This window comes from Bufo gargarizans, chromosome 3 (assembly GCF_014858855.1).
Source record: "Bufo gargarizans isolate SCDJY-AF-19 chromosome 3, ASM1485885v1, whole genome shotgun sequence".
NCBI lineage: Eukaryota > Metazoa > Chordata > Amphibia > Anura > Bufonidae > Bufo > Bufo gargarizans.
This window is the reverse complement of record NC_058082.1, coordinates 6,304,458-6,323,469: the sequence shown is the minus strand read 5'-3', so window position 1 is coordinate 6,323,469 and position 19,012 is coordinate 6,304,458. Positions and strand designations below refer to the sequence as shown.

At 48.7% G+C, this 19,012-nt stretch overlaps 2 protein-coding genes across 2 annotated transcripts in view; both read right to left on the bottom strand.

The window, feature by feature from the left end:
• LOC122930746 overlaps positions 1 to 19,012 on the bottom strand; it is a 286,203-nt gene that overhangs the window by 210,181 nt on the left and 57,010 nt on the right. The gene's annotated exons all lie outside the window — the stretch shown is intronic.
• Positions 1 to 19,012, bottom strand: part of LOC122930745 (NACHT, LRR and PYD domains-containing protein 12-like) — a 42,835-nt gene that overhangs the window by 20,435 nt on the left and 3,388 nt on the right. Inside the window, exon 2 of the mRNA XM_044284321.1 lies at positions 6,989 to 7,159. Within this exon, the coding sequence (XP_044140256.1) occupies positions 6,989 to 7,159 (171 nt within the window). The remainder of the gene's footprint in view (positions 1 to 6,988; positions 7,160 to 19,012) is intronic.

The window sequence follows — 19,012 nt, the reverse complement described above, 5'->3', positions numbered from 1 at the left end:
GGACTGGAGGCAGCAGGAGTGGAGATGAGCGCTTCCATTGTGGAAGCGCTCATCTCCAAATTCATCTGTATCGCCGTCCTCAGGACAGCGATACAGATGAACGGTGCGGAGGAGCAGGGAAGAGGCGTCTCCCTTGGCCCTTCCTCTGATAGGCTACAGGCTTAGTACCTGTAGCCTATCAGAGGCTGTTTCAGGCGGTGCGATGACGTCATTGCGCCGCCTGAGCCGTACAGAGCGGGACACAGGCCGGAGGAGGCCTGCATCGCATCGCTAAGCAGCATAAGGTAAGTATATGTGTTTATTGTTTTTATTATTTATAGTATACTGTGGCAAGAAGGGGGGTGGGGGCCTTATATACTGGCACAATATGGAGGGGCACTATGGAGAAGAGGGGAAGCACTATGGGGGCCACTATGGAGAAGAGGGGAAGCACTATGGGGGCCCTATATACTGCCACAATATGGGGGGGCACAATGGAGAAGAGGGGACGCATCTACTGGGGGCCCTATATACTGGCACAATATGTGGGGCACTATGGGGGCCCTATATACTGGCACAATATGTGGGGCACTATGGAGAAGAGGGAACGCATCTACCGGGGGCCCAATATACTGGCACAATATGGGGGGGCACTATGGAGAAGAGGGGACGCACTATGGATGTCCAATATACTGGCACAATATGGGGGCGCACTATGGAGAAGAGGGGACGCATTTACTGGGGCCCTATATACTGGCACAATATGGGGGGCACTATGGGGCCCAATATACTGGCACAATATAGAGGGGCACTATGGAGAAGAGGGGAAGCACTATGGTTGCGCTATGGGGAAGAGGGGAAGCACTTTGGGGGCCCAATATACTGGCACAATATGGGGGGGCACTATGGAGAAGAGGGGATGCATCTACTGGGGGCCCTATATACTGGTACTCATTATGGGGGGCTCTATGTAGAAGTGGGTGGTAAATGAGCACTATGGGGGCATTTACCGGGGGCCCTATTTACTGGCACGCATTATTGGGGCACTATGGAGAAGTGGGGGAGAAGAGCACTATGTGGGCATTATATAGGGGCATTTAATACTGGCAACCATTTTGGTGCCACTATGGGGAAGGGGGAGAGGAGCATTATGGGGGCATCTATGTGGGTAAGTCTATAGGGGCATTTTATACTGGCACATTATGGAGGACACTGTGGGGACAAGGGAGGAGCACTATGGGGCATCTTCTGGGGGCACTATATAGGAGTATTTTATACTGTCACAAATTATAGGGGCACTATGGGCACCTAAGCTCAACTGGGGCATTTCCAGGCCATGGACCCAAAATGTCAACGTTTTGGTCCCCGAGCCACTTAGTTATCACTTTTGCCTTATGGCACGGTGCTTCATCCTGCTGGAAAATGCATTGTTCTTCACCAAACTGTTGTTGGATTGTTGGAAGAAGTTGCTGTTGGAGGGTGTTTTGGTGCCATTCTTTATTCATGGCTGTGTTTTTGGGCAAAATTGTGAGTGAGCCCACTCCCTTGGATGAGAAGCAACCCCACACATGAATGGTCTCAGGATGCTTTACTGTTGGCATGACACAGGACTGATGGTAGCGCTCACCTTTTCTTCTCCGGACAAGCCTTTTTCCTGATGCCCAAAACAGTCGGAAAGAGGCTTCATCGGAGAATATGACTTTGCCCCAGTCCTCAGCAGTCCATTCACCATATTTTCTGCAGAAGATCAATCTGTCCCTGATGGTTTTTTTTGAGAGAAGTGGCTTCTTTGCTGCCCTTCTTGACACCAGGCCATCTTCCAAAAGTCTTCGCCTCACTGTGCGTGCAGATGCGCTCACACCTGCCTGCTGCCATTCCTGAGCAAGCTCTGCACTGGTGGCACTCCGATCCCGCAGCTGAATCCTCTTTAGGACAGTGTTTCCCAACCAGTGTGCCTCCAGCTGTTGCAAAACTACAACTCCCAGCATGCCCGCACAGCCAAAGGCTGTCCAGGCATGCTGGGAGTTGTAGTTTTGCAACAGCTGGAGGCCCACTGGTTGGGAAACACTGCTTTAGGAGACGATCCTGGCGCTTGCTGGACTTTCTTGGACGCCCTGAAGCCTTCTTAACAAGAATGGAACCTCTTTCCTTGAAGTTCTTGATGACCCTATAAATTGTTGATTGAGGTGCAATCTTAGTAGCCACAATATCCTTGCCTGTGAAGCCATTTTTATGCAACGCAATGATGGCTGCACGCGTTTCTTTGCAGGTCACAATGGATAACAATGGAAGAACAATGATTTCAAGCATCACCCTCCGTTTAACAGGTCAAGTCTGCTATTTTACCCCAATCAGCCTGACATAATGATCTCCAGCCTTGTGCTCGTCAACATTCTCACCTGAGTTACCAAGACGATTACTGAAATGATCTCAGCAGGTCCTTTAATGACAGCAATGAAATGCAGTGGAAAGGTTTTTTGGGATTAAGTTAATTTTCATGGCAAAGAAGGACTATGCAATTCATCTGATCACTCTTCATAACATTCTGGAGTATATGCAAATTGCTATTATAAAAACTTAAGCATCAACTTTTCCAATTTCCAATATTTATGTAATTCTCAAAACTTTTGGCCACGACTGTATATAGCAGAGCTGTCTGTGTATAGCAGAGCTGTATGTGTGTATAGCAGAGCTGTATGTGTGTATAGCAGAGCTGTATGTGTGTATAGCAGAGCTGTGTGTGTGTATAGCAGAGCTGTGTGTGTGTATAGCAGAGCTGTGTGTGTGTCACACACAAATACTTAAAAATACCCTAGCAGGAGAAGCAGCGTGGCCGGACCCCACAGAGCAGTGACAGGAGACACATTTATTTGGAGGTACACTAATGAGGGGACCACATGCACCATCGCTGGTTGTTACACCTGAAGTTCCGGACCTCGACGCCTCCACTTCACTAAACCACATTCCCTTCATAGAGGATCTAGAAAATGTGTTTTCTTATTTTCCGTTGTCTAAACCTGGGGTGCGTCTTATAAAGGGAAAATCCAGTATATGACATATAATACTATATGTTGTGTAGATGATAATACCGCCATACTGTGGTCACATGACTCGCTGCTCATGTAATACTAATAGATGGATGTGTCCACCCTCGTGTAAAGGTCTCCAGTTTCTCATTATATCAATATCAGGAAATGTCAGGAAAACCCTCGGCAGCCGCAGGTCACCTGACAACCACTAGGTGGCGCACACAGACTCATGTAGCAGGAGATATCCTCTCACTGAGAGCCCTGTCACCTGTCTGAGCCGTATATTATACCTGTACTACAATATAAAGTACCGCCACATACTGCACTCGTCATGCCACATCACAGTGTGGCACATCAGAAGCATTAACCCCTTCAGGACCAGCCTAATACAGAAAATGCTGGGGCACTAATAGTGATACAGATGGAGAGAAGCGTTCTCTAGTGGAGCCCGATATGTGATGATGTCACGTGTGGTTATAGACGTGTCACAATGTAGGTTGTGATGTGCGGCTTTATACTGTGACACGTCGCAGGCGGACAGCGCGCAGAATGCTGCTGAAGCCTCCAGCTTTACATGCCGATACATACGCGGTGAGATCACAGGCGGCCACAAACTGCAATCTGCAGCGCCCTCCAGAGGCCGCGGTCACACACAGCTTTTACTGGGGTTTTCTGAGATTTGGTGATTTTTGCAGTAAAGGTCTATGGAAAGTATCAGACAGAAGAGTTTTATTCCTGGAGTTTTTCTAATTATGTGTTTTTTCTGCCTCTTTTCAGCAGCGCGGCGTGCTGGAGATCTGGCGGTTTTACATCTTTCACTATAGAGGAAAAACATTTCACAGACGTCCAGAGAGAAACGCGGCTGAAAACGGACAAAATCTGTTCTGTCACCTGCTGATGTTGCTGCATATTTTAGGTTTTTTGGTGACTACTTATAAAACATGTAAAACATTTCTGAAGTGCGGCTGAGTTCTGACCCCGTTGAGTTTTCTCCAATCCGATGGTATATTTTAACTTGAAACGCCTCTCTGTTAGAATATACTGTCGGATATGAGTTACATCGTGAAACTCAAATCCGACAGTATATTCTAACACAGAGGCGTTCCCATGGTGATGGGGACGCTTCTAGTTAGAATATACTACAAACTGTGTACATGACTGCCCCCTGCTGCCTGGCAGCACCCGATCTCTTACAGGGGGCTGTGATCCCTACAATTAACCCCTCAGGTGCTGCACCTGAAGGGGTTAATTGTGCGCATCATAGCCCCCTGTAAGAGATCAGGGGCTGCCAGGCAGCAGGGGGCAGCCCCCCCCCTCCCCAGTTTGAATATCATTGGTGGCCAGTGTGCGGCCTCCCCCGGCCCCCCTCCCTCCCTCTATTGTTATTAGAACATTGGTGGCAGTGCGCGGCAATCCCCAGCCCCCCTCCCTCCATCTATTGCATTATTAACATTGGTGGCAGTGTGCAGCATCCCCCGGCCCCCCCCCTCCCTCCCTCTATGGCATTATTAACATTGGTGGCAGTGTGCGGCATCCCCTCCCCCCCCCCGATCATTGGTGGCAGCGGAGTTGCGATCGGAGTCCCAGTTTAATCGCTGGGGCTCCAATCATTAACCATGGCAACCAGGACGCTACTGCAGTCCTGGTTGCCATGGTTACTTAGCAATAGTAGAAGCATCATACTTACCCGCTGGCTGCTGCGATGTCTGTGTCCGGCCGGGAGCTCCTCCTACTGGTAAGTGACAGGTCTGTGCGGCGCATTGCTGTCACTTACCAGTAGGAGGAGCTCCCGGCCGGACACAGACATCGCAGCAGCCAGCAGGTAAGAATGCCACCAATGATCGGGGGGGGAGAGGGGATGCCGCAGACTGCCACCAATGTTAATAATGCCATAGAGGGAGGGAGGGGGGCCGGGGGAGGCCGCACACTGCCACCAATGTTAGTAATGCCATAGAGGGAGGGAGGGGGGGCCGGGGGAGATCGCAAACTGCCACCAATGACCAATGTTAATAATGCCATAGAGGGAGGGAGGGGGGGCCGGGGGAGACCGCACACTGCCACCAATGTTAATAATGCCATAGAGGGAGGGAGGGTGGGCCGGGGGATGCCACACACTGCCACCAATGTTAATAATGCAATAGAGGGAGGGAGGGGGGCCGGGGGAGGCCGCACACTGGCCACCAATGATATTTAAACTGGGGAGGGGGGCTGCCCCCTGCTGCCTGGCAGCCCCTGATCCCTTACAGGGGGCTATGATACACACAATTAACCCCTTCAGATGCAGCACCTGAGGGGTTAATTGTACGGAGCACAGCCCCCTGTAAGAGATCGGGTGCTGCCAGGCAGCAGGGGGCAGTCATGTACACAGTTCGTTGTATATTCTAACTAGAAGCGTCCCCATCACCATGGGAACGCCTCTGTGTTAGAATATACTGTCGGATCTGAGTTTTCACGAAGTGAAAACTTAGATCTGAAAAAGCTTTTATGCAGACGGATCTTTGGATCCGTCTGTATGAAAGTAACCTACGGCCACAGATCACGGACACGGATGCCAATCTTGTGTGCATCCGTGTTCTTTCACGGACCCATTGACTTGAATGGGTCCGTGAACTGTTGTCCGTCAAAAAAATAGGACAGGTCATATTTTTTGACGGACAGGAAACACTGATCACGGTCTCGGCTGCAAAACGGTGCATTTTCCGATTTTTTTCCACGGACCCATTGAGAGTCAATGGGTCCGCGAGAAAAAACGGAAAACGGCACAACGGCCATGGATGCACACAACGGTCGTGTGCATGAGGCCTTACTATTACAGTTAAAAAAAGAAAAAAAGAAAAAAATCTTTAAAAAGTATAAATTCTAATCTCCCCCTTTTCCCAATTTTATATCTAAAATAAAGAATAAAACATAAACATAATTGGTGTCGCCGCATCCGAAAATGTCCGAACTATTAAAATGTACAAGTGATTGTCCCGCACAGCGATCGCGGGTTTTTGGTCACTTCACCGCCTGAAAATTATAAGAAAATAAAAAGATCAAAAAGTTATTTGTGACCCAAAATGGCAGCAATAAAAACTACAGCTCGCCCGGCAAAAACCAGCCTCCGCCCTGTAGATGGAGATAGAAAGCGGCCATGGGGTCAGGATACGGCGGGAAGGACATTCAGATTTATCAAAGGTTTTTATTACTTTAAAAATAGTAAAATATAAAAGAAACCATATAAATGTGGTATTGCTGTAATTGTACCGATCCTCAGGATAGGGTCGTCATGTCAGTTTTGGCACACCGGCAACACCGTAAAAAAACAACACAAAAAATGGAGGAATTGTAGCCCCAAAAAGAATGTTTTCCGGTGTTTTCCATACAAGTTCTGGTAAATTAAATGGAGCCATTAAACCTCCATCTTGCGCCTCATGCACACGACCGGAGTCTCCGTCTGCAGCCGATCTGCGGATCTGATGTAGACCCATTAATCTCATCGGGGCCACAAGACGTGCGGACATTACACCGTGTGCCCCCCACACCCTGAAGTCTGTCCTGTGGTCTCGAAAGACATAAAACGTCCTATTCTTCTCCATTTCGAGGACAGGAATAGAACTTTTCTCTAGACGGACCGCAAAATACAGCAGCGCATGAAGCCCTCAGACGGCAACGTGAACGGAAAAGTAAGAACGTTATGGTTCTTAGAAGTCGGGGAAAAAGGAAAATCTCAGTGATGTGGAGAGAAGATGATAAATCTGCTGCAGATGACGCTTCTATACAGACTGTGCCGACATCAGGGGCGCAGGTAAGGGGGGCGGTGGCCGCTGACACCACTAGACCTGGGGCATTAGTCAGACATTAGTAGACGTCACATATCAAGGAGCAGTCAGCAGTTTATCTCATAGACATAACAATGGTGCGGAGCATAAAATAGAATAAGCTCCATGTATAACGTGTGCCCCACATGTCTCCGTCCTGTACACATCTCTTATACTCACTGTAATGTCTCTATCCTGCAGGCCGGACTGGACAGAGCCGCCATCAAGTCACCGAAGTGAGGACCAGACAGATGGTTATAAGTCAGGTCCAGTATCTTCAGGGACTGGTTATTCCTTATTACAGATGCCAACTGGATGCAGGAAGTGTCTTCTAGACCAGTACCGACCAATCTGTAAGAATAAGAAGATGAGATGTGGGTGAGGCGTCCACCGAGCGTCAGTATAAAGTCTGTAGATTGTGACTGTGGAGAGAAAATGTCCCCGGCTGTTAGTAAAATCCATAAATGTCATCACTAGAAGCCGCCTCTTGTGTGTGGTGGATGTCAGGAATGGCGGCAGCTGTATGATATGTCCATGTCCTAGAAATCCAGAACCCTGAGGAGTGTCCTCACTTTATGGCATGTCATAAATCAGTGATGATGGCAGCACATGAATGTACAATAGTCATAAAGCTGGAGGAACTTGTGTCATCAGCTGCTGAGAGCTCTCCTTCCTCCATCATCTATGGCCCTCAGTCTGTGGCCCCCATTCTCCTTCCTCCATCTGTTGTGGTCCCTGTGGCCTCCATTCTCCTTCCTCCATTATCTATTGTGGCCTTCAGTCTGTGGCCTCCATTCTCCTTCCTCCACCATCTGTGGCCCTCAGTCTGTGGCCCCCATTCTCCTTCCTCCATCTATTGTGGTCCCTGTGGCCTCCATTCTCCTTCCTCCATTATCTATTGTGGCCTCCATTCTCCTTCCTCCACTTCTATTGAGGTCCCTGTGGCCTCCATTCTCCTTCCTCCACCATCTATTGTGGTCCCTGTGGCCTCTATTCTCCTTCCTCCGCCATCTATTGTGGTCCCTGTGGCCTCCATTCTCCTTCCTCCACCATCTACTGTGGCCTTCAGTCTCTGTCCTCCATTCTCCTTCCTCCACCATCTATTGGGGTCCCTGTGGCCTCCATTCTCCTTCCTCCACCATCTATTGGGGACCCTGTGGCCTCCATTCTACTTCTTCCACCATCAATTTTGGTCCCTATGGCCTCCATTCTCCTTCCTCCATCATCTATTGTGGCCCTCAGTCTGTGGCCCCCATTCTCCTTTCTCCAACATCTATTAGGGTCCCTGTGGCCTCCATTCTCCTTCCTCCACCATCTATTGGGGTCCCTGTGGCCTCCATTCTCCTTTCTCCACCATCTATTAGGGTCCCTGTGGCCTCCATTCTCCTTCCTCCACCATCTATTGGGGTCCCTGTGGCCTCCATTCTCCTTCCTCCACCATCTATTGGGGTCCCTGTGGCCTCCATTCTCCCTTCTCCACCATCTATTAGGGACCCTGTGGCCTCCATTCTACTTCCTCCACCATCTATTTTGGTCCCTATGACCTCCATTCTCCTTCCTCCATCATCTATTGTGGCCCTCAGTCTGGGGCCTCCATTTTCCTTCCTCCACCATCTATTGTGGTCTCTGTGGCCTCCATTCTCCTTCCTCCACCATTTATTGTGGTCCCTGTGGCCTCCATTCTCCTTCCTCCGCCATCTATTGTGGTCCCTGTGGCCTCCATTCTCCTTCCTCCACCATCTATTGGGGTCCCTGTGGCCTCCATTCTCCTTCCTGCACCATCTATTGGGGTCCCTGTGACCTCCATTCTCCTTCCTCCACCATCTATTGTGGCCCTCGGTCTCCTTCCTCCACCATCTATTGTGGCCCCCATTCTCCTTCCTCCACCATCTATTGGGGTCCCTGTGGCCTCCATTCTCTTTCCTTCACCATCTGTTGTGGCCCTCAGTCTGTGGCCTCCATTCTCCTTCCTCCGCCATCTATTGTGGTCCTTGTGGCCTTCATTCTCCTTCCTCCACCATCTATTGGGGTCCCTGTGGCCTCCATTCTCTTTCCTTCACCATCTGTTGTGGCTCTCAGTCTGTGGCCTCCATTCTCCTCCTCCACCATATATTGTGGCCCTCAGTCTCCTTCCTCCATCTGTGTGTATGTGAGTGCTAAGTGTATATAGCAGAGCTGTATGTGTACGGACTTGCCGTCTGTGTATAGCAGAGCTGGTTGTTACACCTGAAGTTCCGGACCTCGACGCCTCCACTTCACTAAACCACATTCCCTTCATAGAGGATCTAGAAAATACGTTTTCTTATTTTCCGTTGTCAGGAAAACCCTCGGCAGCCGCAGGTCACCTGACAACCACTAGGTGGCGCACACAGACTCATGTAGCAGGAGATATCATCTCACTGAGAGCCCTGTCACCTGTCTGAGCCGTATATTATACCTATACTACAATATAAAGTACCGCCACATACTGCACTCGTCATACCACATCACAGTGTGGCACATCAGAAGCTTTAACCCCTTCAGGACCAGCCTAATAGAGGAAATGATGGGGCACTAATAGTGATACAGATGAAGAGAAGCGTTCTCTACTGGAGCCTGATATGTGATGATGTCACGTGTGGTTATAGACGTGGCACAATGTAGGTTGTGATGTGCGGCTTTATACTGTGACACGTGGCAGGCGGACAGCGCGCAGAATGCTGCTGAAGCCTCCAGCTTTACATGCCGATACATACGAGACCACAGGCGGCCACAAACTGCAATCTGCAGCGCCCTCCAGAGGCCGCGGTCACACACAGCTTTTACTGGGGTTTTCTGAGATTTGGGGATTTTTGCAGTAAAGGTCTATGGAAAGTATCAGACAGAAGAGTGTTATTCCTGGAGTTTTTCTAATTCTGTGTTTTTTCTGCCTCTTTTCAGCAGCGCGGCGTGCTGGAGATCTGGCGGTTTTACATCTTTCACTATAGAGGAAAAACATTTCACAGACGTCCAGAAAGAAACGCGGCTGAAAACGGACAAAATCTGTTCTGTCACCTGCTGATGTTGCTGCATTTTTTAGGAGTTTTTTAGTGACTACTTATAAAACATGTAAAACATTTCTGAAGTGCGGCTGAGTTCTGACCCCGTACGGGCTGATTAACACGCCAGTGATCTGTCCGTGTCCTCCGTGGACCGCTCACGTGTCCATAGATTTCCCTGTGTTTCCTCATACACCCTTGTCTGTCCACACCCCGCGGGTCAGTGCAGGAACGGAGACATACAGAACTCCGTATAGTCGCCATATAAACCGCAGGCGCCATCGTGTTCTGTCTGTTCTCATCCACTGCATAGAAAGTGCATTACAGTTACTGTTACAGTTAAAAGAGAAAAAAACTAAAAAATACAAATTCTAATCTCCCCCTTTCCCAATTTTACATCTAAAAATAAAGAATAAAAAATAAACATAATTGGTGTCGCCGCATCCGAAAATGTCCGAACTAGTAAAATGTCCAAGTGATTGTCCCGCACAGCGATCGCTGGTTTTTGGTCACTTCACCCCCTGAAAATAATAAGAAAATAAAAAGATCAAAAAGATATTTGTGACCCAAAATGGCAGCAATAAAAACTACAGCTCGCCCGGCAAAAACCAGCCCCCGCCCTGTAGATGGAGATAGAAAGCGGCCATGGGGTCCGGATACGGCCGGGAAGGACATTCAGATTTATCAAAGGTTTTTATTACTGTAAAGATAGTAAAATATAATAGAAACCATATAAATGTGGTATTGCTGTGATTGTACCGATCCTCAGGATAGGGTCGTCAGGTCAGTTTTGGCGCACCGGCAACACCGTAAAAAAATAACAAAAAATTGAGGAATTTTAGCCCCAAAAAGAATGTTTTCCGGTGTTTTCAGTACAAGTTCTGGTAAATGAAATGGAGCCATTAAACCTCCATCTTGCGCCTCATGCACACGACCGTAGTCTCAGTCTGCAGCCGATCTGCGGATCTGATGTAGACCCAGTAATCTCATCGGGGCCACAAGACGTGCGGACATTACACCGTGTGCCCCCCACACCCTGAAGTCTGTCCTGTGGTCTCGAAAAACATAAAACGTCCTATTCTTCTCCATTTCGAGGACAGGAATAGAACTTTTCTCTAGACGGACCGCAAAATACAGCAGCGCATGAAGCCCTCAGACGGCAACGTGAACGGAAAAGTAAAAACGTTATGGTTCTTAGAAGTCGGGAAAAAGGGAAAATCTCAGTGATGTGGAGAGAAGATGATAAATCTGCTGCAGATGGCGCTTCTATACAGACTGTGCCGACATCAGGGGCGCAGGTAAGGGGGGCGGTGGCCGCTGACACCACTAGACCTGGGGCATCAGTCAGACATTAGTAGACGTCACATATCAAGGAGCGGTCAGCAGTTTATCTCATAGACATAACAATGGTGCGGAGCATAAAATAGAATAAGCTCCATGTATAACGTGTGCCCCACATGTCTCCGTCCTGTACACATCTCTTATACTCACCGTAATGAGCCGGACTGGACAGAGCCGCCATCAAGTCACTGAAGTGAGGACCAGACAGACGGTTACTAGACAGGTCCAGTGTCTTCAGGGACTGGTTATTCCCCACAATATACAGTATACCTCTACACTGTGCCCCACAATATACAGTATACCGCTACACTGTGCCCCACAATATACAGTTTACCGCTACACTGTGCCCCACAATATACAGTTTACCGCTACACTGTGCCCCACAATATGCAGTATACCGCTACACTGTGCCCCACAATATACAGTATACCTCTACACTGTGCCCCACAATATAAAGTATACCTCTACACTGTGCCCCACAATATACAGTATACCTCTACACTGTGCCACACAATATACAGTATACCGCTACACTGTGCCACACAATATAGAGTATACCTCTACACTGTGCCACTCAAAATACAGTATACCTCTACACTGTGCCACACTATGTACAGTATACCGCTACACTGTGCCCCACAATATACAGTATACCTCTACACTGTGCCACACAATGTACAGTATACCTCTACACTGTGCCACACAATGTACAGTATACCTCTACACTGTGCCACACAATATACAGTATACCTCTACACTGTGCCACACAATGTACAGTATACCTCTACACTGTGCCACACAATGTACAGTATACCTCTACACTGTGCCACACAACATACAGTATACCTCTACACTGTGCCACACAATATACAGTATACCGCTACACCGTGCCACACAATGTACAGTATACCGCTACACCGTGCCACACAATATACAGTATACCGCTACACTGTGCCCCACAATATACAGTATACCTCTACACTGTGCCACACAATATACAGTATACCTCTACACTGTGCCCCACAATATACAGTATACCTCTACACTGTGCCACACAATATACAGTATACCTCTACACTGTGCCGCACAATATACAGTATACCTCTATACTGTGCCCCACAATATACAGTATACCACTACACTGTGCCACACAATATACAGTATACCTTTATACTGTGCCACACAATATACAGTATACCGCTACACTGTGCCCCACAATATACAGTATACCTCTACACTGTGCCCCACAATATACAGTATACCTCTACACTGTGCCACACAATATACAGTATACCTCTACACTGTGCCACACAACATACAGTATACCTCTACACTGTGCCACACAATATACAGTATACCTCTACACTGTGCCACACAATATACAGTATACCGCTACACCGTGCCACACAATGTACAGTATACCGCTACACCGTGCCACACAATATACAGTATACCGCTACACTGTGCCCCACAATATACAGTATACCTCTACACTGTGCCACACAATATACAGTATACCTCTACACTGTGCCCCACAATATACAGTATACCTCTACACTGTGCCACACAATATACAGTATACCTCTACACTGTGCCGCACAATATACAGTATACCTCTATACTGTGCCCCACAATATACAGTATACCACTACACTGTGCCACACAATATACAGTATACCTTTATACTGTGCCACACAATATACAGTATACCGCTACACTGTGCCCCACAATATACAGTATATCTCTACACTGTGCCACACAATATACAGTATACCTCTACACTGTGCCACACAATATACAGTATACCTCTACACTGTGCCCCACAATATACAGTATACCTCTACACTGTGCCCCACAATATACAGCATACCTCTACACTGTGCCCCACATATACAGTATACCTCTACACTGTGCCACACAATATACAGCATACCGCTACACTGTGCCCCACAATATACAGTAGCACCTCTACACTGTGCCACACAATATACAGTATACCGCTACACTGTGCCCCACAATATACAGCATACCGCTACACTGTGCCCCACAATATACAGTATACCTCTACACTGTGCCCCACAAATATACAGTATACCGCTACACTGTGCCCCACAATATACAGTATACCTCTACACTGTGCCACACAATATACAGTATAACCTCTACACTGTGCCCTCATATACAGTATACCTCTACACTGTGCCCCACAATATACAGTATAACCTCTACACTGTGCCCACAATATACAGTATACCGCTACACTGTGCCCCACAATATACAGTATACCTCTACACTGTGCCACACAATATACAGTAATACCTCTACACTGTGCCCCACAATATACAGTATACCTCTACACTGTGCCACAATAGACAAGCTATACCGCTACACTGGTGCCCCACAATATACAGTACCCTCTACACTGTGCCACACAATATACAGTATACCGCTTACACTGTGCCCCACAATATACAGCATACCGCTACACTGTGCCCACAATATACAGTATACCTCTACACTGTGCCCCACAATATACAGTATACCTCTACACTGTTGCCCCACAAATATACAGTATACCTCTACACTGTGCCCAGCAATATACAGGTATACCCTCTACACTGTGCCCCACAAATACAGTATACCTCTACACTGTGCCCCACAAATACGTATACCTACACTGTGCCCACAATATACAGTATACCTCTACACTGTGCCCAACAATATACAGTATACCTCTACACTGTGCCCCACAATATACATATATACCTCTACACTGTGCCACACAAGATACAGTATACCTCTACACTGTGCCCCCCAATATACAGTATACCTCTACACTGTGCCACAGCAATATACAGTAATACCCTACACTGTGCCCCACAATATACATTATACCTTTACACTGTGCCCCACAATATACAGTATACCGCTACACTGTGCCCCACAATATAAAGTATACCTCTACACTGTGCCCACAATATACAGTATACTCTACACTGTGCCACACAATATACAGTATACCTCTACACTGTGCCACCACAATATACAGTATACCTCTACACTGGGCCACTCAAAAATACAGTATACCTCTTACACTGTGCCACACAATGTACAGTATACCTCTACACTGTGCCACACAACATACAGTATACCTCTACACTGTGCCCACAACATACAGTATACCTCTACACTGTGCCACACAATATACAGTATACCTCTACACTGTGCCACACAATGTACAGTATACCTCTACACTGTGCCACACAATGTACAGTATACCTCTACACTGTGCCACACACATACAGTATACCTCTACACTGTGCCACACAATATACAGTATACCTCTACACTGGGCCACACAATATTACAGTATACGCTACACCGTGCCACACAATATACAGTATACCGCTACACTGTGTAGTCTGTTCTATAAGCACCCTTGTTCTGTGGCGGCGGACAGAAAATAATCTGGAAGTGCCCCTCCCGAGACCAGGCTCTGGACCCACCACTGGAACGCTCACAGGAGTGTACATTGCTTCTATACTGTAATCCGTATGCTATGACCTGCAGAAATCAGCACTCGCTCGATAACTAACAGGCAGTGCCTGTAGGCTGTAGCCTGGACCTGTTACCGAAGCTAGCCGAGTGGTGTAAGTTTAAGGTACTAGTAGAGATGAGCGGCCGCTGAATCCGGATTTAAAGTTAAAGTTACTGCAGGATATGGATTACAGTTTAGAAATGTCAAATGTACACTCCTGTGAGCGACAGGGAGGGGGATCTGTGGGTGACACTGTTATAGGGAGGGGGATCTGTGGGTGACACTGTTATAGGGAGGGGGATCTGTGGGTGACACTGGTATAGGGAGGGGGATCTGTGGATGACACTGGTATAGGGAGGGGGATCTGTGGATGACACTGGTATAGGGAGGGGGATCTGTGGATGACACTGGTATAGGGAGGGGGATCTGTGGGATGACACTGTTATAGGGAGGGGGATCTGTGGGGAACACTGTTATAGGGAGGGGGATCTGTGGGTGACTCTGTTATAGGGAGGGGGATCTGTGGATGACACTGTTATAGGGAGGGGGATCTGTGGATGACACTGTTATAGGGAGGGGGATCTGTGGGTGACACTGTTATAGGGAGGGGGATCTGTGGATGACACTGTTTATAGGGAGGGGGATCTGTGGATGACACTGTTATAGGGAGGGGGATCTATGGGTGACACTGTTATAGGGAGGGGGATCTGTGGATGACACTGTTATAGGGAGGGGGATCTGTGGGTGACACTGTTATAGGGAGGGGGATCTGTGGTGACACTGTTATAGGGAGGGGGATCTGTGGGTGACACTGTTATAGGGAGGGGGATCTGTGGGTGACACTGTTATAGGGAGGGGGATCTGTGGGTGACACTGTTATAGGGAGGGGGATCTGTGGGTGACACTGTTATAGGGAGGGGGATCTGTGGGTGACACTGTTATAGGGAGGGGGATCTGGGGGTGACACTGTTATAGGGAGGGGGGATCTGTGGGTGACACTGTTATAGGGAGGGGGATCTGTGGATGACACTGTTATAGGGAGGGGGATCTTGGGATGGATGACACTGGTATAGGGAGGGGGATCTGTGGATGACACTGGTATAGGGAGGGGGATCTGTGGATGACACTGTTATAGGAGGGGGATCTGTGGATGACACTGTTATAGGGAGGGGGATCTGTGGTGACACTGTTATAGGAAGGGGGATCGGTGGGTGACGCTGTTATAGGGAGGGGGATCTGTGGGTGACACTGTTATAGGGAGGGGGATCTGTGGGTGACACTGTTATAGGGAGGGGATCTATGTATGACACTGTTATAGGGAGGGGGATCTGTGGATGACACTGTTATAGGGATGGGGATCTGTGGATGACACTGTTATAGGAGGGGGATCTGTGGGTGACACTGTTATAGGGAGGGGGATCTGTGGATGACACTGTTATAGTGAGGGGGATCTGTGGGTGACACTGTTATAGGGAGGGGGATCTGTGGATGACACTGTTATAGGAGGGGGATCTGTGGGTGACACTGTTATAGGGAGGGGGATCTGTGGGTGACACTGGTATAGGGAGGGGGATCTGTGGATGACACTGGTATAGGGAGGGGGATCTGTGGATGACACTGGTATAGGGAGGGGGATCTGTGGATGACACTGGTATAGGGAGGAGGATCTGTGGGTAACACTGTTATAGGGAGGGGGATCTGTGGGTGACACTGTTATAGGGAGGGGGATCTGTGGGTGACACTTTTATAGGGAGGGGGATCTATGTATGGCACTGTTATAGGGAGGGGGATCTGTGGATGACACTGTTATAGTGAGGGGGATCTGTGGATGACACTGTTATAGTGAGGGGGATCTGTGGATGACACTGTTATAGGGAGGGGGATCTGTGGATGACACTGTTATAGGGAGGGGGATCTGTGGGTGACACTGTTATAGGGAGGGGGATCTGTGGGTGACACTGTTATAGGGAGGGGGATCTGTGGGTGACACTGTTATAGGGAGGGGGATCTGTGGGTGACACTGTTATAGGGAGGGGGATCTGTGGGTGACACTGTTATAGGGAGGGGGATCTGTGTATGACACTGTTATAGGGAGGGGGATCTGTGGATGACACTGGTATAGGGAGGGGGATCTGTGGATGACACTGGTATAGGGAGGGGGATCTGTGGATGACACTGGTATAGGGAGGGGGATCTGTGGGTGACACTGTTATAGGGAGGGGGATCTGTGGGTGACACTGTTATAGGGAGGGGGATCTGTGGGTGACACTGTTATAGGGAGGGGGATCTGTGGGTGACACTGTTATAGGGAGGGGGATCTGTGGGTGACACTGTTATAGGGAGGGGGATCTGTGGGTGACACTGTTATAGGGAGGGGGATCTGTGGGTGACACTGTTATAGGGAGGGGGATCTGTGGGTGACACTGTTATAGGGAGGGGGATCTGTGGGTGACACTGTTATAGGGAGGGGGATCTGTGGGTGACACTGTTATAGGGAGGGGGATCTGTGGATGACAATGTTATAGGGAGGGGGATCTGTGGATGACACTGGTATAGGGAGGGGGATCTGTGGATGACACTGGTATAGGGAGGGGGATCTGTGGATGACACTGGTATAGGGAGGGGGATCTGTGGATGACACTGTTATAGGGAGGGGGATCTGTGGGTGACACTGTTATAGGGAGGGGGATCTGTGGGTGACACTGTTATAGGGAGGGGGATCTGTGGGTGACACTGTTATAGGGAGGGGGATCTGTGGGTGACACTGTTATAGGAAGGGGGATCTGTGGGTGACACTGTTATAGGGAGGGGGATCTGTGGGTGACACTGTTGTAGGGAGGGAGATCTGTGGATGACACATGTAGCATAAGATGCTATATACGGTATGTGGCATCCACAGATCCCCCCCCCCCATAGCAGTGTCATCCACAGATCCCCCCCCCCCCCCATAGCAGTGTCATCCACAGACAGCAGGACTTTTCTTCCCTGTTGCGGTTTTAGGTATCGCATAAGTATCGCAGCATTTCTAAGCGTACTTGTGTAAATGTATCGTTGTTATAGCTGCCCCCCCCCCCTCCACATTTGTCCTGGCCCCCAGTGTGCCCCCCAAAAATTTGAAAGCTAGAGACGCCACTGGCTATAGAGGAAAACTACCCCTTATGCAACTTCAGGAAACTACTCTGAACCGTTGTAGAAGCTGCCTTGCTGTAATTGACTTGTGGACATTGATGACCTTTGGATCAGTTTCAGTAAAACACTTGGATTTGTCAAGAGAACCGGTCTTCTAATTGTGCAAACTCATCATCTACTTACACCCAAGGGTGCTGGCGTTACAAAGACATCAGGGACCCTGCCTTTCCTGCACCTAAAACCCATACCACCAAGGGCACCTCAACTACTATCTGTCAATCCAACCCCTTTTACCCAGAGAGTGCCCGAAGGAATCCGGTGCCGTCCTTCTCCTCACTGCACGCCAACCCAGGGAGCTGCAGAAACAGAGTACAGACTGTCGCATTCTCGTTCACATTCACACTAGTTGTGACCCTCACACATGCCCCTGCGGTTCTGGTACTCTGCAGGAGCAGGAGGGACACTGTGACCCTGGCTTCACGGCATGGTGTCAGACTCTGAAGTCACCTCCACGTCATCTTGCTGTGACAGAGGAGAACTGAGCCGTCCAATCCACAGTCTCATCCTCTTTTTCCTCAATGATAATGAGTTTCCAAAGACAGCAGAGACTAACTAACTAACTAACTCTACAACTACTACTACTCAGATAGCCGGAGCTGCTACTACCCACATTCTGGCTCTTGGTCTTTCACTTGGAACCCTTACGAAGCCCTGACATTTTGGGCCTAATGTACACAGTCACACAAAGCATGGAACGGTTTGCAAATCTGCTTTCTGGAAATGAAAGACAGAGAAGTGCAATGCGATGTCCTTCCCTTTCCACAAACGCACTGAAGACACAAACCCACGAGTGCCGGCGGAAGTCCGCTCCGGCCCCATTCACTCCGGCCGCATGTCCGACCCGTCCCCATTAAAGTGAAGTGGCCGGAGCACTCGTGGGTTGTCGTTAGCACAGATCCAACAGGATGTTTCCCTGCCGGACCCTGCTAGCGCTAGTGTGAAAGAAGCCTAATACATCCTGATGGCTCCGTGTCGGCCGGATCCAGTTGTATTAAATCAAAACTGAAGAAACCGGATCAGACATGGAAATCAATGTAAGTAAATGGGTGGCGAATCCATTTTTTTCTGTAAGAAAAAAAATTATGATTAGGCACCATTGACTTTCACACTAGCGTTTTT